Genomic DNA, 26,096 nt, shown 5'->3' with positions numbered 1-26,096 from the left:
TGTACTCTTTAAAGTAGAGGGTATTGCAACTTCCCTCGGGGAAGATAGGGCCGCCCGCCAGTCCTCCTCATCTAGGTCTCCCAGGTCCGCCTCCCATCTCTCTTTCAGAGTCAACGTGGAATCTCTCCGATTGTTAATTATCTTTCTATAATTTAAGGAAATTGCTTCTTTAGGGAGATGTTCTGCCAAAAGCTTGTCCTCTAGTGGGGAGGCCTCTGGCAATTGTGTGGAGGTCGGGATTACTGCCATTAGTGCATGTCGGATCTGCGCGTATCTGTAGGCTTCTGACTGTGCCAATTTATTGGTGGCTTGCAGTTGCGCAAAAGGGTGACCGCACCCTTTTTTCACAGGTCCCCCACTCTGGAGATACCTATCAGGTCCCATTGGTGGAATCCCCTGGTGTTTCTAAGTCTTCCTAGCTTCCGGGTGTCCCACAGTGGTGTTGCCTGTGTGATGGTCCCTTCCCAGCCCAGGGCTCGCTGCACCGTATGCCATATTTGTATTGTGTGTGCCGTTGGGCCTGTGTACTTTGCTTTCGGGGCCCTGTTGTAAAGAGCCCCCATTACCCCTCCGGAATCTAAAAGATGCCGGTCCATACAGAATGCTGGATCTTCATGCGAGGTGTGGAGCCATTGGTTGATGCCAGCAAGTTGGGACGCCCAGTAATACGTTTGAATGTTTGGGAGGGCAATTCCTCCGTCATACCAGCCCTTCACTAGTTTTGCCATGGCAATGCGGGCGGACCCACTATCCCACAGGAGTCTGGTTACTTCCGCGTTGATCGACACAAAGGGGGGGGGGGGGGGGGGGGTGGGGGGGGGGGGATGGGGTAGGGCGGACGGACCAGGAAGGGGGTGTTTGGTAACACACATAAAAATCGGGGTAGTGCCCTCATTTTGAAGAGGTTGCTCTTCCGAATAGGGTAAGTGGCAGCGAACGCCAGTGTTATACATCGCCGCGAAATCGGGCCAAGGGCTTCATAAGATTTTCTTCTGTGAATTGCGTCGCATGGGGGGGGTGATATATATGCCAAGGTACATGAATCCCCGTTCCGCAATCTGAATCTCACAGTTGCGCGGTAGTCTGGGCGGCGGGCCATGAAGGTTATAAAGAAGTGATTTCGACCAATTAATACTGTATCCAGAAGCTCTGCCTAAAGCCGCACAGATGTCCAGCAAACAATGGATCGCGATGAGGTCATATATAGCAGCACATCATCCGCATATAGTGATATGCGATCTTCCCAGCCCCTAGTCCAATTAAGCCCTCTGATAACTGGGTCTGGGCGTACCCACGCCGCCAAAGGCTCCGAAACCATCGCAAACAGGAGTGGGGACAGCGGGCATCCCTGCCTTGTTCCCTTGCCTAGGGGAAAGTCCCTAGAAATCCAGCCATTCGCTACCACTTGTGCCATGGGTTTAGCATATAGGAGACGTATCCAGTCGCAGAATTTGGGTCCAAAACCCATATGTTGCAGTACAGCAAAAAGGAAAGGCCATTCGACCATATCTCTTTCCCAATTCTTGAGGAGGATTTGGACCTAGGTCTACCAGATACTGATGCACCTTTTCATCAATGCAATTACTTAATATGTGTTCTTTCATAAACAAATTATAAAGACCATCATAATCTTGTACTTTACTTCCAGTAAACCAGCCACCTGGTGTTTTCATTGGGTAGTCTACAAATTCCACCATGGGCTGACTCTAGAATTTGAGCCCCCCTGAATCTAATTCTATACTCCTCGGTATTGAGGCCAAATCCCTCAATCAGGGTGTTCTTCATGAGTTCATAGGACTCTGCTTCTGCCCCACTAAGGGTCAGAAATCAGTCTCTACATTCACCAGAGAACAGTTCCCAAAGGAATGCCCCCCCACCCCAAGTGAGTTTTCTTCACTTTTCTGGCTTCATAAGCCCTCTCAAAGGCTGTGAACCACTTGGTGATGTCAGCATCTTTAAATTTAGGGACAATCTGTTTGTGAATTTTGGGATCATAAGATTGCTCTCTGACCCTATTTATTAAGTTGCTGCAACCATTGATGTGTGCTAGGCCCATCTCTGCTCTTTCTTTGTCTAGAGCAAGGAGTCTGGTCTCTAGGTCTTATCTTTTAGCCAAACTTACTAAAAGGTTGGTCTCTTCATTGAGGCTGTCCTCAATGGACGCAGGGGCATCTGACCCACCTTTGTAGGCTCTAGGTGCTGAGAGGTGTATTCTTGGAGTCAGGGCCACTGGGACCCTTTTGTCCCTAAGTAATGCGGAGAGGGGTGAGGGTATCCTCATCCCCTCCATCTTCTTCCCCTTCTGAGATCTTCACCATTCTTAGAGGGATGGTCCTTAGCCTACCCTGCCACCAGCTCCTGGAGCTTTTATTTAGAGGGATGGGACCCCATGTTAATATGTTTAGGTTTACATAGAGACCTTAACTCCCTAAATTCTAAGTGGAGATCAGGGGTGAGGTCTAGCTCCTCAACCATATTCTCTATGTCATTGTTATCTGCACTAATAGCTGGGTTCTCGTTAAGAGATTCTAACAAAAAGTGTAACCCCTTGTAGGAAAGTGTGTTTGTTGCAGTAACCCCCCCCCCCCCACCCCACACACACACTTTTTGCCTGGCTACTGATGCACTTTTTGTTGGTGTGCCCTGGTTCCCTGCCATTCAGGTTCCCAGGGCCTGTGCTCTTTCCCAAAAATAAACCCAATTTGCATCTCTGGCCACATGCCAGCCCCTGGTAAATGGTACCACAGGTACCCAGGGCACTGTGACCAGAGAAGACCTCTAAGGGCTGCAGCACTTGTTGTGCCACCCTTAGAGGTCCTGTACCCTGACACACACACACTGCCATTGCAGCCTGCGTGTCTTGGTGCAGAACAAAGTGAATAGTCGACATGGCACACATCCCTGTGCACCATGCCCACAAACCACTGCCCTGGCATACATCAGTCACCCCTCTAGCTAGGTGCCCTATGCCAGTGGTGAGGGTACAGGTGCATGAGCCCTGTACTCCTACAGTGCCCAAGTCCATTCCTGGGCACTGTAAGTGCAGTGCTGCCATTAAGAGTATATGGTGCTGGGAGTTTGTCATTACGAACTCCACAGCACCATAATGGCTACAATGAAGAATGGGAAGTTTGGTATCAAACTTCTCAGCACACTAAACCCATGCTGATGCCAATGTGGGATTTAATGTAAAATGCACAACAGAGGGCATCTTAGAGATGCCCTCTGAACCTAACCTACAATCCACGTCTCGTCTGGGAGGCTGCCACACAGCAGACATGTTGCAAAAAACTCATTGCTGACCTTCGAAAGTCATCATCCCAGAGCCCTTCGGGAAAATTTGCCAGTATGGCAATTCTTGCGGATTCGCAGAAACTGCTCTGATACTGACAATTTCCATCGCCATGCAGAATCTCTGTCTGTACACCTTAAAAATTGCCAATACCCTAGAAGACTGGTCAAACATGCCTGGAAACGAGCTGCTAATAACAATCGTGATGCTCTCCTTGAACCGAAGATTGTGAAGCCTCTGCTTGCTAGACTTACTTTTGTGAACACATTCAGCATCTTCTCTAACAAAGTACAAAAAAGTGTACGCAAGCACTGGAAACTTCTCAACATAGGCAATGAAAGTATTCCAACACCTCTTTTTTCTTTTAAAAGAGGATCTAGTCTTCGAGACAGCTTGGTACACACAAGACCTAAGAATACACTCCCCAGTACAGTCAGTACCTTATGGGATATGCCTGCAGTACAAGGTCATTTCCCATGTGGGTCCTGTACAGCTTGCCCACAAACTCAACAAATTAAAACAATCGATATAGGGACCGGAAAACCTTGGATCCTGAAAAGACACACTAATTGCAACACCGAAAAAGTTATTTACTTGATTACATGTCCCTGTTCACTGAGGTATGTGCGCATGACGACACGAAAGGTCAAATTACAGATAAATGAGCACAAGAGCACCATTAGGTTGCAAGAAACAAGCGACTAGACTCGCCAATCATTTTTTAACCCAAAATTATAAGGCAGAGGAATTGAGGTGGACGGTTTAAGAACAGCCGCTGATACCATCTCATGTAAGTGACATCACGAGGTTCCTGTTTATCAGAGAACAGAAATGGATTTCTAAACTCAATAGTGATAGCCAAGGTCTGAACGATGAAATACCATGGGTGACCATATGATATGCACAGATTGTCACCTCTTAGATGGCTAGTTCACTACTGAGTGTTACCATAAATCATTTGCATCAGTAACACTATACTGACACTACAAATGATGTATCAATATAATAAATTATGCTATCATTGTCAAAAAGGAAGATAAGACATACTAAGATAAGATAGATCCCATTTTCTATCCAAGTTCTCGGGAGTGCTTTACTGTCTTTCCCCTCCTTTTTAAACAACTTAGCCATTGCCATAGGATTTTATAATTAATCATGCAGGTTGTGACTTTTTGCATATTAGTATCTATCAAAAACTCCTGCTCTGTATAGACAATCCTCTTTTACCATTGGACGAGCACGTTTCGCGTGCATTTTTTTGAGTTTTGTTAGCGCATGTGTGGATACACGCATAAAGATCCACAAGAAACTACAACTCCCATGATACGCCAGCATATGCACGCTGCACGAGTGGTTCCACAAGTCATTGACGTCACACACACACGCTTGTGCGTCATTTGACGTTGATTTGGTGGAAGATACTCGCTCGCCGGTGAATGGCTAGCTGGTATTGAAATACACGTCTACCGCACCGTCGGTTACCTTCCCTTCCGGCTTAGGTCAAGCCAGAGGTACCGACAGACAGGTAAGACCCAGACTCGCGTCCGGAGCAGACTGTGTACTTTGTCGACCTCGCCTTTAATTAAGACTTCTGCTAACCTTTAGGTGTTGTGTTTGTTAACAAAATTATACGTCCAGTCTATGACGTGAATATAACAGCGGCGATTTTACATGAATATTCGTCGTACACAAAGGCTTTCAGGCATTTTTGACATGTAATGCATATAATCGTGACTTTTGCCTTGAAACTATTTGCTTTTGTTTAAGCCACTACAAATATAAAAGCGGAGTTTTTACATCAATATTCGTCATACACAAGAGCTACTGTTAGCGGCTTGGGGTTATATATGCATATATTTGTGGTGAGAGCTATATCTGGCTTGTTATTGAACACACAAGATAGAGACATAAAACTGACACAGGATTGGCTCATTAAGTAATTTTATAGCGACAACATTTTTAGCATTTAAATAATCTCTTGACTTACGGAGCCTAAGCAGGTCAGTGATTTTTCTGACGGTAGTCATCGGGATAACTAAAATGTAACATATTGTCGAGGAGTTTGCTGTGAATTAGCCTTGGTGACCATGCTGGAGGGCGAACAATTAATTGTTTTGGGATAACGGCAATTTCAGAGAATTTAGAGACTGATACAATCGCTTTGTTTATACCCTATTTATAGAGCGGTGCCTCCTACCCTGAGCGGATGCCAGGTGAGGTGAGGAGCACACCTGCATAAAGCCGGGTAAGTGCATTAACTCGCATTTTACTATTTTTAGTTTATACCAGTGGATACAAGAGAGTGATGCATAAACAAAATATGTATGATTAGGATCTATGTTTTTATTACAACAAAAGTATTGAGAACGGTCTTGGAAAGTTTTATCTTTTGCCTTTGTTCTTTTGTCTTTCTTGCAGGATTGCAACTAATACTCCTATGACAGGTTTTCAATTTATACGTACAGGAGCAAGACGGGTTGTATTTATCCAACCAGTTCTTTTGTTAGCTTATGTTAGCTTTTGCACACTAACACTGTTTTGCAGTAGCGTTCCATCTCAGAGGTCCTGACGAAAGCTAGTGACAAAAATACCCTTAAGCTGAAACATGTAGACCTGCCATTTTATATGGCCTTCAAACAGTTATTTGTTGTAAACTGTTCACGCACCGTTTTTATCTTTTGACACTAGGATAGCACCTAATAAAATTTTCAGTATCTTAGTAGTCAATTTTAAAACACCACTTTCTTTGCAACAACACTTCTATTGCACTGCAACCCTCACCCATGACCAAACTTTGAGACAACTCATCTTGGGTTTATTGTTATCAACTATGTGTTTTATCTGCTTGTTCCCTTCGATACTCTGGAAGGTTGTAGCATACAGATACACTGGGGTCATTACCCAGTGGGATCCCAAATGATGAAGCTTTGCCACTTAAGTGGGTGATGGGATTCTATCCTCATAGGAAGACCCTCCTAAAAGAACTCAGTTTGACTGATTGTTGTAGTTTAACCCTTTTTCCTAATCTTCTTTTCCAGACCAGTAGTTTTTCAATTGTAGTTGTATTATGTAGGCTGGGGACTTCATTCTGCTTGGTCTTCAAATATTTTCCCTTGGACACTCTTTTTAAATGAATGGTGTAGCATAAAGTTAGATATATAACCTTCCTCTCTAAAGTAGTAGCTTGGTCGAGCAGTAAGGCAGTATCAGAGGACAGTGTAAAGCATTTGTTGTACACACTCACTCAGCAAATGGTCTCACGCACTCAATAACTGAACTCTAGGCCAATGGTTTATATAAAAATAAATGTCTGTTTTATATTACAACCAACAATAGGTATTAAAGAACAAGTTACTTACCTTCGGTAACTATGTATCTGTAAGAAACATTAGATTCCTCACCTTAGAATATCCCCAGGCGTCAGGCTGGATCCGGAAAGATTTTGCGTCAGAAAAACCCCTTGCGCGTCGCTAGGCGTCGTCTGCGGCTCCGCGTCCGTCGTCGGCGTCGTGCGCCGGAATGACGTCGGAGTACTTAGACGCCGCCCTCGCGCGCTGACGTCAGTTCTTGTACATAGCTTTCCGCGCCAGGAACGCAGAGCCATGCAAGAGACAGACACTGGTGCCAAAAAATCTAGGGCCCTGAAAAGGATAACCTTAACCCTAGATGTCAGTTCGCAGAACGGGGAGGATGGGTGGGTCGGTGAGGAATCTAACTAACTAATGTTTCTTACAGATATATCGTTACCGAAGGTAAGTAACTTGTTCATCTGAAAAACACGTTCGTTAGATTCCTCACCTTAGAATAGATACTCCAGCAATACCAACCCCGGTGGTGGGTCTGCGAACCAAGATCACACCAGAAAGTCCTGGAGAACAGAACGGCCAAAGAAGCCGTCTCTCCGGACTTGGCTGTCCAGGCAATAGTGCTTGGCAAACGTGTGCAGTGAAGCCCACGTTGCCGCCTGACAGATGTCCCGCAAGGGAACTCCCCGGCCCAGGGCAGTAGTAGCCGGTGTAGCCCAGGGAATGGAATGGGCCCTCAACCCAACAGGAGGGTCCTTTATTGCCAAGGAGTAACACATTTTAATACACAACACGACCCACCGAGAGATGGTCCGTTTGTGTACCGCTTTCCCCTTCTTAGCTCCTACGTATCCAACAAAAAGTTGGTCGTCCACCCGGAACTGTTTGGTGCAGTCCAAATAAAAGGACAGCGCCCGTTTGTGGTCCAGACGGTGGAGCCTCTCTTCCTCTTTTGAAGGATGCAGAGGCGGAAAGAAGGTGGGCAACGTGACAGATTGCCCGAGGTGAAAGGGGGTCACCACTTTCGGTAGAAAAGGACGAGGCCGGAGGACAACCTTGTCCGGATGAACAGAAAGAAAGGGAGGCTTAGATGACAGAGCCTGGAGCTCACTCACCCGTCTAGCAGAGGTGATAGCTACCAGGAAAGCAGTTTTCAGGGTCAGAAGACGAATGGGACAATTGTGAAGAGGCTCAAAAGGAGCGCACATCAGAAAAGTCAGAACAAGATTCAAGTCCCACTGAGGCATTACAAAGGGGACAGGAGGGAACATATGAGTAATGCCTTTGAGAAAACGGGAAACAACAGGGGACTTGAAAAGAGAAGGCTGATCAGGAAGCCGTAAGAAGGCAGAGATTGCAGCAAGATAACCTTTCAAGGTGCCCAAAGCAGAGCCCTGCTGGGCCAAAGAAAGAATAGAACCTCAGAAAGAGGGGCGGAGAGGGGATCCACAGCCTTTGCTGTGCACCATACCACAAATTTGTTCCACCGGCAGGCGTATACCGTCTTTGTGGAGGGACGCCTGGCTGCCAGAATGACATCACAGACTTCAGGAGGCAAGTCAAATGACATCAACTGCCGCCGCTCAATCTCCACGCATGGAGGTGGAGGCTGGACAGGTTCGGGTGGAGGACCGTCCCCTGCTGCTGCGACAGATGGTCCTCCTGAAGAGGCAGTCGTATTGGGGGATCGATTGACATACTGAGTAGCTCGGGATACCAGAACCTTCGTGCCCAATCCGGAGCCACTAAGTTAACTTGGGCCCGGTGGCGCCTGATCTTCTTCAGTACTCTGGGCAGAAGTGGTATAGGCGGAAAGGCGTACAACAGACCGCAACTCCACTCGCGACGAAAAGCGTCTCCGAGCGAGTGCTGCCTTGGAAATTCCAACGCGCAGAACTGCTGACATTGCGCGTTCTCTTCGGTGGCGTAAGATCTAACCAAGGCTCTCCCCACTGCAGAAAGAGACCTTGCGCCACGTCCGAGTTCAGATGCCATCCGTGATCCATCATGAACCGGCGGCTGAGTTAGTCTGCTCTGGCGTTCAGAGAGCCCGCCAGATGTTGAACCACCAGGGTGATGCCCTGGTGTTCCAGCCATGTCCAGAGGCGCAGAGCCTCCTGACAAAGGGTTCACGACCCCACCCCGCCCTGTTTGTTGCAATACCACATGGCAGTGGTGTTGTCCGTGAACACCTGCACGACACTTCCCCGGACAGAGGGAAGGAAGGCTTTCAGTGCAAGCTGGATCGCTCTCAGCTCCAAAAGGTTGATGTGGAGGTGAGCCTCCGCCGGAGACCAGAGTCCTCTGATCTCCGCCTCTCCCATGTGGCCCCCCCATCCCAGGAGGGACGCGTCCGTCACTACTACGTGCACCGGTTGGGGTAGGGAGAGGTATCTGCTGCTGACCCAATCGCGGTCCTTGAGCCACCACTGCAACTGTTTCGCAGTGCCCTACGAGATCAAGACATGGTCGGATAGGTTGCCTCGATGCTGGGCCCACTGAAACTTCAGGTCCCACTGCAGAGCCCGCAATCGCCACCTGGCGTAATGCACCAACAGGATGCAGGAGGCCATCAGCCCCAGAAGCCGCAGCACCAACCTGACCGAAACCCAGGATAGAGGCCGAAAGATGGGAATCCGAGCCTGAATATCCCAGACCCGTTGTTCCGGAGGATAAGCCCGGAACTGCGCCGAATCGAGAACCGCTCCGATGAAGAGGAGCTTCTGGGAGGGGCTCAGGTGTGACTTCGGCACGTTGATGGAGAACCCCAGCAAATGCAGGAGGTCGGCCGTAGTCTGCAGGTGGGAGACGACTTGCTGGGGCGAGCCTGCCTTCAACAGCCAGTCGTCGAGATAGGGGAAGACTGGAACCCCCGATCTGCGCAAATGAGCTGCAACCACCGCCATCACGTTCGTGAACACCCGAGGGGCACTGGTGAGGCCGAAGGGGAGCAAGGTGAACTGAAAGTGCTCCTGACCCACCGTGAACCGCAGGTAACACCGGTGGGCCGGCAGGACGGGGATGTGAAAATAGGCGTCCTGCAAGTCCAACGCTACCATCCAGTCTCCAGGGTCAAGGGCAGCCAGAACCTGAGCTAAAGTTAGCATCTTGAACCGTTCCTTCCGGAGGAAGGTGTTGACGCTCCTGAGGTCCAAGATAGGGCGTAGGCCCCCTTTGCCCTTCTTGGGAACCAGAAAGTAGTGGGAATAGCAACCACGGCCTACTTCTGGACCAGGAACGCGCTCAACGGCCTCTTTGGCCAAGAGGGCCGTAACTTCCTCCCGCAGAAGATTCAAGTGATCCTCCGATATACGGTGGCACTGCAGTGGCATGGCTGGAGGGGTCGTCTCGAAGGAAAGGGAGAAGCGCCTTCGGACGATTTGCAGCACCCACCTGCTCGAAGTGATGGAGCGCCAGTGGAGCAGGTGATTGCGAACTCTGCCGCCCACTGGCGTAGAATGGGCCTGAAAGCTCGGACTAGGAGGGCTTTGAGGCGGATGCTGCCGGGGTGGATGTGGACTGACCGCATTGTCTTCTAGAACCGCCACGGCAGAACCCACGTCCGCGACCGCGTGCAGGTTGGTTCTGCGGCCAGTGGCTAGGCGGACGTGAGGAGGCGCCCCTTCCTTGGCAACGAAAGGGGCGAAAGGCGGAAGTCTGCGGCCGTGGGGCCGAGAGACCCAAGGACGTGGCCGTAGCCCGGGAGTCCTTAAAACGAGCCAGCGCACTATCCGCCTTCTCACGAAAAAGGCGAGCGCCATCAAAGGGCATATCCATGAGGGTACTCTGGACATCCCCCGAAAAAGACGTGGACCTCAGCCAGGCGTGGCGCCGGAGCGCCACCGTGGTGGAAATCGCCCTACCCAGCGAGTCCGTGGTGTCAAGTCCACACCGTATAGCATGTCGCGCTGCATCTCGCCCGTCAGCAAGTGCCTGGGAGAGACGTGTCCGGGACTCCTCCGGACACAGTGGCAGCACGTCCTCCACCGCATCCCACAGAGAGTGGGAGAAAGGGTCCAAGAGGCACGCGGTGTTCAAAGACCGCAGGCCCAAACTCAGGGAAGTGAACAGTTTCTTTCCGAACTGTTCCAGCCTCTTGGATTCCTGATCCGGAGGAGCGGACGGGAAGGAGGATTGGGAAGTGGAGGCCTGGAAAACCAGGCTCTCGGGGGTGGGGTGTTGGGACAGGAAACTGGGGTCGCCCGGAGGATGGCGGTGGCACCGGGCCACGTTCCAATCCACAGGAGGAACTGTGGAGGGCTTGGACCAAGTGCCCTGCAGAACGTCGACGAGGGCCTCATTGAACTGCAGCAGAGGTTCTGTGGAGCTTGCTGACGGTTGAAGCACCTCTGTGAGGATATTAGTCTTCACGCCCACAGCAGGCAACTCGAGCCCCAGGGCTTCGGCCGCCTTGCGCAGCACCACTGAAAAAGCTGCACCTTCCTCCGAAGCCACAGTCGGAGGAGAGATGAAGCCAGCGTCCGGCGAAGTGTCCAGACCACTGGCATCCCCCGGTTAGTCTGCCCAGTCCTGTGAAAGTTGACCCTGGAGGACCATAGGGTCCTCAGACCCCTCCCAGTCGCCCCCGTCATCCGATTCCTGATAAACAGGAGGAACGATCGGAGCCAGACGGTATATGAAATGGTCATCCATCGGCGTCTGGTGCGGCGCCGTGCCGGTGTTGGGTCCGGACAGGGACTAAACCGGGGAACGCCGGAGGTGGAGCCGGTGTTGGCACCGGCGGCGTTGTGAGGTCGTCCGGCGCCGACAGAGATCCAGGCCTGGATCCCTCGGGGACCTGCGGCGTCGGGACCGAAGTCATAGATGGCGCCGCCAGCACGCGAGGTCGCCCAGTCGAGCCCGCGGGTCTCGAAGGCGCGCCGGCCGGCGACGACGGCGGAGCCAGGCCCCTCATGGCAGAGAGAAAGGCACTGACCTCTGCCAGAGTCGCGTCAGTCCCAGGGACCGGCGGGTATGGAGACTGACGCGGCTCCTGCGGCTCCGGCGGAGCCGCGGGGGTGGGACCACCCTGACCCTCGGCCGAGTCGCGCGACCGGCGAGGGGAGTCAGAAGAGCGGTGTCGCCTCTTGGACTTCTTTGATCGCTTCGACTTACCCGAAGACTTCGAGCCCGACGAGCGATGATGGTGACTGCGGCTCCGCGACCGGTCCTTGGACCTCCTCCTGGACCGGGACCGTGAGCGGCGCGGAGCCGAGTGCCGAAGCTCGAGAAGCTTATGGGACCGCTCCCGCCTAGCCTTCGAGGTCAAGGCCTGACAATCTGGGCACGACTCCGCGTCGTGGTCGGCCCCCAGGCAGTAAAGGCACCGGCGATTGTGATCCGTCCCCGACATCAGGCGATGACAGGCGTCAGAGGCCTTAAATCCAGGCATCCTACCGGCACCAGAGTCGAGTCGACAAAAGACAAAAAGAGTGAAAAAGTTTAGTCAAAAATTGACTAAGGGGTAAACTCTTCCCGGATCGGCGCTGTCTGGCGCGGAAAAAAGAAGAACTGACGTCAGCGCGCGAAGGCAGCGTCTAAGTACTCCGACGACGTCATTCCGGCGCACGACGCAGACGACGGACACGGAGCCGCAGACGACGCGCAAGGGGTATTGCTGCCGAAAAATCTTTCCGGATCCAGCCGGACACCTGGGGATATTCTAAGGTGAGGAATATAACTAATGTGTTTTTCAGATATATACTTTCTCAGAATGAGATGCTTTAGGTAAATACTTTTGCAATATGCAATTGACTTTTGTAAATACTGGTTACAGGTTGTTGCAATAGGCAATACAATTTCAAACACAATGCATTGAGCTCAATGGAAGATTTAAGTTATTTGCAATAGATTACTTTTGTAACTCCAGGACTGGATCCTAGATTCAGTCCTGGGACAGATCTTAGAAACAAGTGATAAAAGTCGACTTAGTTACTGTTGTGATTTTTAGGCAATATTTTGCTATTTTAAAAGTTGACAGAAGAAATTTCATAGAAAACAGTCAATGATTCCCTAAGGAAGAAAATTCAAATTGCAGGTATAGTATGTTCTAGTTACTTTTGTAATCCAGTACTGGGCTCATTGACTCAGTACTGGGACCTCTATCTAAAACAGGTAAGTAATTACGTTTTTACAGTTAGCATGATTTTTAAAGAATATTTGAAGTTTGCAAAGATCGACACTTAGAAGAAACTTCACAGAAAAACAGTCAATGATTTCCTATGGAAGAAAATTGGGTTACTGGTAAGTACAGTTGTGAATATTTTTCAGGGTCAGCGCTGGGCACCAGGATCCAGCACTGGGATCTCTCCTAATAGCAGGTGAGTATTTTCGTTTTCATTACTCGGCTGATTTTTGGTGAATATTTTAAGTTTTAGAAACTCCACAATTAGAAGAAATTTCAGAAGAAACAATTCAATGTTACCCTATGGAAGAAAATTAGGTTATCGGCTTTTGGGTAAGTACTCGACTGGCAGAGTTAAGCTTCTGGGCACAGACTCCGGGGTCTCCCAGGGTCAGGTTGGTACAGTTGTTACACCCTCAGCGGCACTGGGGCGGCCGGGTGCAGAGTGAGTTAGGCCCAATGTTATCCTATGGGAGGCAGGGGGGCCTTGGTTGGTGGCTGCTGACTAGCAGGCCATGCGGCTGTGGGAGCTGGGCTCCTGGTCACTTGCTATGGGGAAATGGGGAAGTAGTTAGGAGTAGAAGTTACACTGCCAGGGCCACTCGGGCGGCTGGGTGCAGGGTGCTTTTGAGCCTTCGGGCGCTCAATGGATTTCAATGGAAAAGCTCCCGGACGAACAAAGGCTGCAAGCTCGAGACGAAGATTCTTCAGGTGCCACCACCACTTCGAGAGGTAAGTTGGGTAGTTGGAGGATAGGTAGGTACCCGGGCGTTGGGCACAGGGAGCCACAGAGCACTGGGTGCAGGGGTGTCTTTTGGTGTTGGGAAATCTTACCCTCTGTTGATCGCGGTTGGGGGTACCTGGTTCTGAGGCTACAGGCGTCGTCAGGAGCGTTGAGGGAAGTCCTTGGGTGCCGGACTCGGGGTCACAGTCGCCGGGGGGCGGGGGGGGGTCTTTCTCGTGGTCTTTGTTCACTCCGGCACAGGCCAGGCTTGGCGGGTGCAGTGTGCAGGGTTCGCTGTTCCGGGCTGGTGCCAGGGATTAGACGCTGATTTTGAGCAGAGCCTCTGCTCATGGGAGTCCCAGGTGCCTAGAGCTAAAAGGTAGCCAGGTCCTCCGGGGTTTATGAGGTTGCTGGCCACAAGATGTGCCGGGTTGTAGCAGGAGCAGGTTCGAGGGTCGACAGGCCAGTAGGGCTGGGGCCAAAGCAGTTGGTGTCTTCCTCTTAGCAGCTGCACGGTAGGTCTTCTTTCTTCTTGCTCTTCTTTGTATTTTGGAATCTGGGGAAGAAAGGTTCAGTGTGCCCCTAAATACTAGAATTAGGGGCCTTACCAGTAGGTGAAGGGCAAAGGCCAATGGGTTCCTGTCCTGGGGTGGGTACACCCCCTATTCGGCCACTCTCCTGTGGGAGGGGAGCAGTAGCCTAGTCCTGATTGGGTAGGGCCTCCCATGTTCAAGATGGCGAGTGCCCGGAGATGAGCTTCACCTCGCCTCCCCCACCTTAGCGGTGGGGTTGGCAGGCTGGCACATCCCCTGTCCTTATTTGGGGTTTCCGGCCAGGCTTCCCGCCAGAGTGGGGGCTGCAAGTGGCCTGGGGAAGCTCACAGAGGCGGCATGCCTTTGAAGCTTCCCCCTTCCCATCCTGGGGGAGGACATCTAGCACCTCGCCCAGGATGTGCATTGTTGCAGGCCCAGGAGAGCAGGGGCTCTCCTACCCAGGGGTCCAGCAACATGTCTGGTGTGTGACAGCCTAGGCAGCCTCCCAGGTTTCAGGGGGCATCTCTAAGATGCCCTCTGTGGTGCTTGGTACATTAAATCCCACACTGGCATCAGTGCAGGTTTAATGTGCTGAGAAGTTGGATACCAAACTTCAGTCTTCAGTGCTGCCATTATGGTGCTGTGGAGTTCATGTTTGTTGAGCTCTCAGCACCATGTATTCTTAAATGGCAGCACTGCACTTACAGTGCCCAGGAATGGACCTGAATACTGTAGGGTCAGAGGGCTCATGCTCCTGTGCCCACACCACTGGCATAGGGCACCCAGCTAGAGGGGTGGCTGATGTATGCCAGGGCAGTGTCTGTGGTGGCCATGGCACACAGGGATGTGTGCCATGTCGACTCTTTGTTTTGTCTTGCACCCAGACACTCAGCCTGCAGGGCAGTGTGTGTGTGTGTTAGGGTACAGGGCCTCTAAGGGTGGTACAATGAGTGCTGCAGCCCCTACAGGCCTTCCCTGGTCACAAGGCCCTGGGTACCTAGGGTACCATTTACCAGGGGCTGACATGTGGCCAGTGTTTGCCAATTTGGGTTTGCGGTTTTTAGGGAAGGAACATAGGCCCTGGGCACCTGATTGGCAGGAGTCCAGGGTACACTCAGTCAAAGTACATTCAGCAAAAAGTGGGGGCATACTATGCAAGAAAGATGCCACTTTCTCACAGGCGTGGAATATGCTCATGCAAACGGAGCAAGGCAGACAATTTGGGTCGATGGGCGATTGCGGAAATTACAGTGAATAATCTATCTCTGACTTTGGGTTCCATCTACAGGGCTAATTTAGACGATCTGGAGGTACTAAATCTCCTAAGTGTAGAACTTGGCTTATGGCCATGCCCCTTAATATTGTGTGGAGATTTTAATATCCATTTAGATAGCCAATATGATTTATGGGATTCTTCCACATATCAAGGCAAGAAAGTCAGAGTTTTTAGAGCCCTTTAAGGGTTGGTAATTGAACATGGACTACCCGACAGTTGGCATAAAATTAAATCACTTTCTACTCTGCCCCTCACAATAAACATGTCCGGCTAGATTATTTTTTTCTTTCAAGTCAACTAGTTGATACAAGTAATAGAGATCTTTCCAAGAGTGATATCTGACCATAACCCACTAATAATTGAGATCCCTATGCAGGGGGTTGGGAAGGGCCAGAAGCCCTGGACCTTTGAAAGGAAACTTCTGCTGGATGAGGCATACTGTTCTCACATGGCCAAATGGATTGTGGAGTTTTTTTCTGTCAATCGGAACACAGCATCAGTCTGCACAGTGTGGGATGCATATAAGGCGGCTGTTCGAGGGGAAACCTTGAGATTTTCTATTGCACGCCAAAAATCATTACAGAGGGAGATTAAAATTTGGGTAGAACAATTAAGGAAAGAAAAATTTGAACTAATGAGTAAAATTCAGCAGGGTGCAAGTATAGAGGATTGCCAGCAACAGATTGCTTTATTAAAATCCCAAAATCATCGGTATTTCAGTATGGAGGTCGCAGCTAAGTATACACAACATAGGGCAGAGGCATATGAACTGGGTGAAAACACTGGTAGAGTTCTGGCCAAGCGAATCCAGCAACGGGAAGTCGCAAATCGAATTCTTAAAATCCAGGATTATGAAGGTCAGGTTCAGGATACCCTAGCAGCAATTCTACGGGTTTTTCAAAAATTTTATAGGCAACTGTATGCTCAGGATTCCGCCAGGATAGAATGTGACTACCCGGAAGAATTCTTAAGGGAGATAGAAACGTTAAAGGTAACTCAGAATTAAAATGAGGCATTGGAAACTCAATTTACATGGGAAGAAATTGAGCTGGCTCTAACATCTTTAGCTTCAGGGAAAGCAGTTGGCCCTAATGGCATTCCTCTGGAGTTTTATAGAGTATTTCGGCGAGAGCTTAAGCACGACATCACATATTTACTCGAACAGGCACGTAACAACTACCAGACTCCAGATTCTTGGCGGAAGACCATTATTGTTTTTAGGAAAAGGGGGAAATCTGAGCTAAATCCTGCCTCTTATAGGCCAATAACGCTCATCAACAGTGACATCAAAAGCTATTTAAAACTTTTGGCAGCTAGATTAGGAAAAGTAATTACCCCTTTGGTTTACCAACACGGATTTATCCCAGGAAGGGATATGACGGATCATGTCCGCCGGGTAATTGCCCTTCTCGATTGGGCTCAGGCCATGAGGTCACCGCTGGGAGTTCTCCTCTTGGATGCCGAAAAAGCTTTCAACAGGGTCTCCTGGGGGTTCCTCTGGTCTGTTTTATATTGGAAGGGGTTGGGCACAGGTTTTGTACAGGCGGTTATGGTAATGTATACATCCCCTGAAGCTGTGATTTGGATCGCAGGACAGGACTCCGCATCATTTACCATTAGTATCGGTACAAGGCAGGGGTGCCCCTGCTCACCCCTTCTTTTTGCCCTGTATATTGATCCCTTTTAAAAGAAATTGGAGATTAATACTCATATTAAAGCAATTGAGATTGGGGAGGCAGAATACAGAGCATTGGCTTATGCCGATGACATCGCGGTTCTCACGAGTGATGCTGCTTCTTCTGCCTTCCCAGCGGTAAAATAGTTAGCTGCTCAGTTTGGTGTATAAGCTAAATGTTGACAAGACCCAAATTTTATGTTCTGGTATGACATGTCCTCCTGATTTCCCAGTTGTTTCAGAGGCCATCTATTTGGGTATCACAATTACTACGCGGTAGATAAAATTCCTGATCTGAACATTAGCCCATTATTCGACTCTACCAATAAGAAACTGGAGAGGTTGGATCATTTACCCCTGATTGGGCGGAGTAATGTTTTAAAGATGTTGATTTTACCTACGTTTTTGTACTTATTTGGGCCAATACCGCGAGTTTTCTTTTTTTTTTTGAAGATAGAAAGGGTATGCTCTAGGTTCCTATGGGGATATCGTAGGTCTAGAAGAGCGGCCACATGGCTGATTCTTACAAAACAACGTGGGGGCCTGGCCATCCCCAATCTTTTACTCCATTACTGAGCTGCAATTCTCCAACATATGGCCATATTACTTGTTGGCTCCAAGGCTGATATACCAATGGCGAGCCGCCCATCTATTTTTGAATTAGGATTGGGGAATCAAGCTAAGTGTTGCTTTTTGTCGATTTTTTAACCCAGCTATTACAAAAAGACGAGATTTAAAACTGTGAGAGCAGCATTCAAGGTGTGGAAACAGGTTCAACGAAAGCTAAAGATCTCGAACCTTTATGCTTATACCACATTGGTGACACCATTCTTACCACCAATTTTTCGGGCTCAGGATACATTTGAGTGGGGCAATAAGTGTATTCACGTAATGGACAAATGGCAACTTTTGAAATACTGCAGGAAGAGTATGGGTTGAGTAGGGGTGATTTTTTAAATATTTGCAAATTCTGAGCTTTTTTGGGAAAGGATCCTGAGGCTTCCAATTTTGAAAAAATATCCCTGGTTGAATTGGTGCAAAAGAAGGCCGGGCTGGGAAAGCTGTATTCCACCTTGCTTGACTCCTTTGTGGGCCAGCAAGTTGGGAGAGGTAGAAATGAATATCGAAGACTCCATGTCCTTAGAAAACCAGATTTTGATTACTGGAAATTTAAGGAGTCAACATTTTATGTCAATATTTGATTTATATTATACTCCCGCGAAGATTGTTAAAGGGGGGGGGGGTACTAGGCGAGGAAAGTGTAATAGATGTAGTCTTCAGGCAGCAGACACTGTTCACATGTTTTACTCATGCCTAAAATTAAATGAATTCATTTACGGTATTGAAACCTTCCTGTCTACGACCTTGGGGATCTCAGTCTCAATCAATCCCGCTCTTCTCATTTCTGGAATTAGCAATAACGTAACAGGTTGCAGGGTAAGATCAGAAACAGAGTTTGTGTTCATTGCTATGGCTATCGCCCGCTTGTTTTTATAACCTCCCAATGGATTAGTGTTGTTCCCCCGACCTTTTCCAATTGGCGGGCACGGTTATTTGCAGCATATAATATCGAGTCATCCATCTATAAACTAAAAGGACGTAAGACGAGAGAGGGGGCTACGAATTTGGGCACCAATTACAAATCTTGTTGACTAAATAACGGGGAATACCACTGTCGTCTTCATGTATATGATGTATATTATGCTATCAAGTCTGTCGAAATGCACTAATCTGAATAGTGATCAATTACCCTCCCCTTTAGTATTTTCCCCGTATGGGTGGCGAGATTGTCTGCTCGGATTATTTAAATTTGTATGCTTGCAATATGTTCTATCTTTAATTTGGGGAAAATGCTTAATCGGTCAAGCTAGGGGGTCGCTTCTTGCTTGAATGCCTATTTTCCTTTTTTTTTTTATTGTTTACTGGTTATTGTTTAATGTCTCGACATTTCCGATGCAGGTCTTTTGATATTTCTTGTTTTTTTATAAATCTGTCGAAGAAAAATAAAAAAATAAAAACATGAGACTGAGCGTTCTCGCTACAGATTTCTCTTTCCACCCGGACCACTATACATTGTGGGTCTTTGCATACTGGCCACAAACACACCAAAATTAAAGGATGTACCACAGCTGGAGGATCTAAGATTTCCCTTGATGAATAATACTAAACACTCATTGAAGTTGTACCATTGACCAGCCGGGTTGTGATAATCACCGGCAGAGAGGTGTGCAATTTTTACAGAAATAATCGAACAGCCCTGGAGAAGTTGCGGGGTAATCCCAAACGACGAAATACCTGTTGGCTGGACGTTCCTTTCTTGGACATAAAGACAAAGAAAGGACCTCAAGAGATATTCTTTGTGTGCATTTGTTTCCATAAAACACTTTTGATGTACTCTCATTTGAATACTTAAGCGTGTGCATAAGAGCTTCAGTTAACTGGCGGGATTTAGGTCCCACTCTTTGGTGGTCTAAGTTGTTTTCCCTCACCTTTGCACCGTGAGTTTACTTGAATTAGGAAATATTACGCTTATCAGACAGGCGCTATTTCTCCTGTGGTAATAATACCCGACCCTTTCTAGTGCCTCCATACTGTGGACAAGTTGTCGTACCCAACTGTAATGCAAAGACTTTTTCAAGTAAAACTGCTGGCACGTCGCACAGTCCTGGTCATTGTGTTCCGGGTAGAGACAAGTTATAGACCAGGTGTAGATCCTTGTGTGGATATATGGCATTGCACGGAGGGCAACTTTGAAATGGAGTCCGTTCCATTACCCCTCCCAGAACAGTCTCTGGATGGAAAACAGTAGTCAAAGACAGTTCCTCAGAGACTCATCACCGATGTCTTGACCACATTGCGGGCTGAAAATCGAATACAGCGTTGACTTCTATGGTTCTATAAGGCTTTGAGGAAGGGCGTCAAAATCAAGCTTCAAAGAACACGTCCAAACCAGAATGCAGAGAAAATCCATCAGAAGATGGAGCCAGTGACCAAGCGCATTAACTCGAAGGGAAGGAGTCACAGGATCACGTGACTTTGAAGACTTCTATGAAGAAAAACAAGTTGTAAACGTGAGAGCCCAATACTAGCAGGCATGAGTATGAAGGGCATGTGTATCTACATCCACATAGGCTATGAATATAAATCTAGATGGAAAATTGCTTGTAGCCATGATAAACACTGCCACAATACTGAAAGACAATGAGGGTCTGGAGATTCAGACATCTACCTTTTTAATGCAAAAAGGGACTGTCAGTGCTTTGTAATGTCAAAACCAGGCAGCAAAAAACAGCGTGCTGTCCGGTAGATACTCAAATATGAACTGACTAAAGTTGTTAAACAAATCATTTTTAACCAAAAAGCTCTTTTATATTTTGAAACTGGAGAAATTAGGGCCAGACAATGCATTTCTAAAGAACAAAAGTGAAGTATGGTATTTTCAAATGTGAAACAATACCTGTCGCAAGAACTTGTTGGCTATTAATGCATCTGGAGAAACATCAGTCTGATGGCAGGTTGGGCACATGTGATCATCTGATTCTAGCAGTGACGATCTAATACCTGGGGGACAACAAAGCTATAGGTTAGGGACACGTTGAAATAACATTTGAATGCGCCACAAATATGTATGCACAAGACAGCCTGAAAACAGACATTCGGATGTACTGGCAGAGTTTCCTATATACAATGAACAACCCATGATTAATAGCTGAACATAAACAACTATATTATGCCCCCATCAACTGCATTTGGCTCTTACATTCATCACAATAGCTGTTTCCACAACAAGGGATGACAACAGCATCATTCATTATATCTTTGCAGATAAGACATAACAGCTCGTCAGGAATTGGATCATCATCATCTGATGAGGAGGAAGGATCTTCAGGTAGAAATGGTGGCTTTTCCTTCTTCCCCATTGCATACGCCTCTCTAAAAATGAAATAGTGGACACAGATAAGTCAAAGGTTAACTAATATAAGGCTACACCAAGCAGCAGCTTTCCTAATTTAGAGTGTAGTTTCCAATAGTAGAAAATCTCAATATTGCATATTTAGGAAAACATGAGACAAGATGTTCTACACAGACAATTCGGAAAAAAAGTCAACAGGGGCTCTGTAGTTATGTTTCAGCCGTATTTTCCACACACAAAGCAAATTTCTAGATTGCTATTAACTTTAAATCCATTTTAATAATCGGTGCACATTTTAACAAACCTCTGGCAAAACTGAATACAGTTTAGCATGACACTTTCATACAGGTGCAAAAAAGTTAAGGAGGGTGGAGGGGATTGCCCAAAAAAGCATCCTTTTCCCATTTAAATTCCCTTATGAACTTTTGCTTTCTAATACAGCAAAAAGATAATTACCTGTTTACCAGATTAACACCAAATTGCTTTTGAAAGTAAGACTTTACTCTGACCGCATGCATTTCAGGTCTCGCCTACCAGATAGTGCAAGTTGTCTGCTTCTAAAAAGACCTACTGTCAGCTAAAATTGGGCTTAAAGCTCATCCTTTGCTTCGCACAGTTTGGCTTTATGGTCATTAACATGCTTGCTTTTTGTTAGCTTTGGTGGTCTTTCCTTACTCCTCTTATTTTGTCCCACCCCTGGAGCATGGTTTCATTACTTGTGTCCTTCCACTGCTTACTATTCAGGTGCCTTTTTTTTACATTTGTTTTTGAGTAAGCTCTCCCTGCAAGTCCATGTGCTTTCCATTCACCTCCCTTGTGTACTTTCCTCCCAAATCGCCATGCTGCCTGTTGCTCTCTCACGTGTTTCTCCCAGGCACCTCTCCATATTGCACTTGCCCTGGTATGCTTTTCTATCCAAAGCATTGGGCTTCTCCCCTGAGAGCTCTATGTTGCTATCATTCATACTCTGTACTATTGATCGCCCACTGTGTTGATTTCGCCATCCTGTAGGAAACTGGCTCTGTATATACTATACCAAAATGAGGTATAGTGTGCACAGAGTCCAGTGGAACCCCTAAGGTAGGCAGAGGGAAAAGCAGATAGCACCTTACTCTTTATTTGTGGTAGTGTGGGCGAGCAGGATAAGTTACTTACCTGTAATCCTAGAACTCTTCCAGGAGTATACTCAGTCATAAGCACTGAATAGTCCCGGCCAAGTGCGGGAACCCTGGAGCAACAGCCAATAATATGCATATATCTATCTATCTATCTATCTATCTATCTATCTATCTATATATATATATATATATATATATATATATATATATATATATATACACACACACACACATATAAATACCCATATATATATAGAGAGAGAGATAATATGCATAAACATATACATATGCAGCCTGAAAACATATTACTAGGCTCCAAAAACTGCCATCATTGCATGTAAATCTTTTACATCTGAAAAAATAAAGACATAAGTCATAATATACATATGATATATATAAAGAAAACTACCCTGAGTTTGCTTTGAAACACACAACATTTATTTTCAAAGGTAAAAAGGCAAGATCATAGAGGCAGATTAGCCTAGAAAGGCTGCATAGAAAAACAATTGGAAATTGGCACAGTGCCGGAACCCCCAGGCCCCCATCATGCACCACAGGTGACAGTTAGGTCAGATCTTTTGGACGGCGTATAACAGTGTAATCACAGTATGGGTAACAGGTACATATATATGGACATGGTATTCGTCTGGGGCGGAGGGAGGGTCGCTTATGACTGAGTATACCCCTGGAACAGAACTAGGAGTACAGGTAAGTAACTTATCCTTCTCTTCCAGGGGATACTCATTGTAAGAAAGTGGCTCTGTATATACTGTTCCCAAATAGGTACAGTGTGTACAGAGTCCACAGTCCCCAGAGGTTTGGCAGAGGTTAAAGTTAGATAAAACCTTACTCTCTAAAGTGGTAGCTTGGTCGAGCAGTAAGGCAGTATCAGAGGACAGTGTAAAGCATTTGTTGAACACACTCAGTCAGCAAATGGTCTCACACACTCAATAACTGAACTCTAGGCCAATGGTTTGCATACAAAATATATGGTTTTATTTTAGAACCAACAATAGGTATCAAAATATACTTTCTCAGAATGAGATGCTTTAGTTAAATACTTTGCAATAGGCAATTGACTTTTGCAGGTAATAGTTAGTTTGTTGCAATAGGCAACACCATTTCAAATACAGTAATACATTGAGCTCAATGGGAATTTTAAGTTATGTGCAACTGATTACTTTCAGGATTACTTTAACTCCAGGACTGGATCCTAGATTCAGTCCTGGGACAGTTCTTGTAAACAAGTGAGTAAATTCATTTTAGTTACTGCTGTGACTTTTAAGCAATATTTTGCTATTTTTAAAGTTGACACTTAGAAACTTTTTCTAATCAAATTACCAATGTTATACTATGGAAGGAAATTCACTTAGCAGGCAAGTGGGGTTATGGTTACTTTTTCTAGGTCAGTGTTGGATCATAGATCCAGCACTAGTGTACCACCTGTAAGCAGTTGAGAAACTGCGTTTAAGTTTCACAGGCGATTTTTAAGGAATATTTATAAGTTTGCAAAATCGACACTTAGAAGAAATTTCACAGAAAAACAGTAAAGGGTGTCCTATGGAAGAAAATTCAAGTTACGGGTAAAGTATGTCCGCGTTACTTTTGTAATCCAGTGCTGGGCTCCTAAGCTCAGTACTGGGGCATCTATCTAAAACAGGTAAGTAATTCAGTTTTCACAGTTGGTATGATTTTTAAAGAATATTTGTAGTTTGCAAAAATCTACAAGAAATTTCCCAGAAAAACAGTCAATGGTTTCCTATGGGAGAAAATTGAGTTAGAGGTAAGTACGGTTGTAAGTACTTTTCAGGGTCAGTGCTGGGCACCAAGATCCAGAATTGGGATCTCTCCTAATAGCAGGTGAGTATTTCCGTTTTTCTTACTCGGTTTATTTTATTTATTTATTTAAACATTTATAAAGCGCGACAGCTACCTCCAACGGAGGTGTCCCGGCGCTGGCATCCAAAGAGGGGCAAACAGAGGATAACGGGGAGAGAGAGACGTTAGACGGAAGTCGTGAGGTCAAACAGCCAGGTCTTAAGGGCCTTTCTGAAAGGGAGTTCAGCTTTAATCTGGCGAAGGTGGTTAGGCATCATGTTCCACATAGTAGCCGTTTTTACTCCAAAGGCCCTCCCTCCTATTCGGGCTCTCCTAAAACGTGGAGTGGCAAGGAGGTTCAAGTTGCTGGAGCGTAAGGTTCTGGCGTTCTGATATTTTTGGAGCCTCTGTCTCAAATATCGTGGGCCAACCTCTCTGAGTGCTTTATGTGCTAGGACCAGGGCCTTAAACATTACTCTTTTTTTTACGGGCAGCCAATGAAGGCTCCGCAAATGGGGAGTAATATGATACCTTAGTGGCACATTTCTAATTAATCTGGCAGCAGAATTTTGAATTCTTTGAAGTCTCTTCATAAGGTAGTCAGGCAGACCAATGAAGAGACTGTTAGCATAATCTAGCTGGGAAGTGATAAGCGCATGAACCACCATCTTTCTGCATTCCATAGGAAGGAAATGAAGACACCTGCGAAGTGCCTTCAGTTTCCAGAAACATTGTGAGGAAATATAGGCTATTTGCGCCTTGCCAGTGAGTTGGGTGTCCATTCTAAAGCCTAGGTTCCTTGCTGAGTTGACCGGAGTTTGGGGGGGGGGGGTTGAGTTCTGCTGGCCACCAGAGTTCAGCTTGAGGAGGGGTCGGACGATTAAAAAACAGTATCTCGGTCTTGTCAGTATTTAGTTTCAGGCAGTTCAGTCATCCAAGAGGAGATATCACAGAGACACTGCCTGAACTTAGTGAAAGCATTCTCGTTATGCTCTTTGAAGGAAAAGATGAGTTGGGTGTCGTCAGCGTAAGAAACGACACGTACACCCAAGCCTTCAACAATGTGTGCCAGGGGGGCCAGGTAAACGTTGAACAGAGATGGGCTCAGGGCGGACCCCTGCGGGACCCCCTGCGAGAGTGTCCTAGCCCTTGACACGTGTGGGTGAAGAAAGACTTGTTGAGATCTATCTCCCAAAAATGACTTGAACCAGCGTAGGACAGTTCCTGTGACACCTAGTGAGTGGAGCCTGTTGAGCAAAGGCCGCCGACAGATCAAGTAGTACCAGCATGGCACAGCTACCTTGATCCATAGTCTCCCGGATTGATTCAGTCACCTCCAGCAGTGCCGTCTCAGTACTATATCCCGCCCTAAAACCGGATTGTGAGTCATGAAGGCAGTTATTGGATTCGAGAAAGTCAGACAGTTGCCTTTGGACCTCCTTTTCCAGTATTTTTGCAGGAGCGGGAAGCAGGGAGATAGGCCTAAAGTTCTTCAGTTCCGTGGGATCAGAGTCTTCTTTTTTTAGAATCGGACAGACAAAGGCTTTCTTCCATTCTGTAGGGAAAATACCAGTGTCAAGTGAGGTATTCCAAACATTGTTCAGTGTGTTGTTCACTGCCGGGGCTAGAAGTTTGAAAATTCTAGCCGGGCAGGGGTCAGAGGGGCAGCCAGACTTAATTTTCATAAGATCCCTCAGGGAGGCGTCCTTTTCATACCGATGAAAGTCGGACCATTTACCAGGATGACCAGTCAGAGGCCTCTCCCGCTCATCCGTTATCGGGAAGGCAGAGTAGATGACCGCAATTTTATCATGAAAAAAAGAGGCTAATTCCTCACACAGCGAGGGGGTAGCCGGGATGACACTTTTAAGGGAATGAGGTTTCAAAAAGCTCTCTACTATCTTATAAATCTCCCTAGGGGAGTTCTCTGCTTCCAAAATTTGTTTAGCAAAGAAATCTTTCATAGTTTTGCGCTTGAGAAAATGGAATTTTTTCAATGCTTCCTTGTAGGTATCCTTGGCTGAGATTTCATATTTTTTTCTCCAAATGCGTTCGTTTTTTGCAGTGACTTTTAGCCAATTGTAGTTCGGTATTGAACCACGGCGCTGAAGGCTTGCTCCTAACTACTTTACAGGATCTGATCGGAGCAATCTTGTCTAGAGCAGAGGTCAGCCATGTATTGAAGAGGGAAGAGTCCCTATTGGGATCACCTGAAGGAGTAGGAGTGGAGTTAGCTAATTCATTTTTCATAGCGTCGAAAGTAACTTTCCTCCAATTTCTTCTTTGCTCTACAGTGGGTCCACCGAATTTGGCAGGAC

General features: G+C 47.1%; 1 protein-coding gene across 2 annotated transcripts in view; it reads right to left on the bottom strand.

Annotated features, from left to right (window-relative positions):
- Positions 1–26,096, bottom strand: part of RBBP6 (RB binding protein 6, ubiquitin ligase) — a 394,678-nt gene that overhangs the window by 206,826 nt on the left and 161,756 nt on the right. For both annotated transcript variants that reach the window (XM_085629467.1, XM_085629468.1), the window contains exons 8-9: positions 20,690–20,862; positions 20,387–20,490 (exon numbers count right to left, since the gene is read on the bottom strand). In XM_085629467.1, the coding sequence (XP_085485593.1) occupies positions 20,387–20,490; positions 20,690–20,862 (277 nt within the window). The remainder of the gene's footprint in view (positions 1–20,386; positions 20,491–20,689; positions 20,863–26,096) is intronic.

This window comes from Triturus cristatus, chromosome 10 (assembly GCF_964204655.1).
Source record: "Triturus cristatus chromosome 10, aTriCri1.1, whole genome shotgun sequence".
Lineage (NCBI taxonomy): Eukaryota > Metazoa > Chordata > Amphibia > Caudata > Salamandridae > Triturus > Triturus cristatus.
The sequence above is the reverse complement of the archived record's forward strand: the minus strand, read 5'-3'. Positions and strand labels throughout refer to the sequence as shown.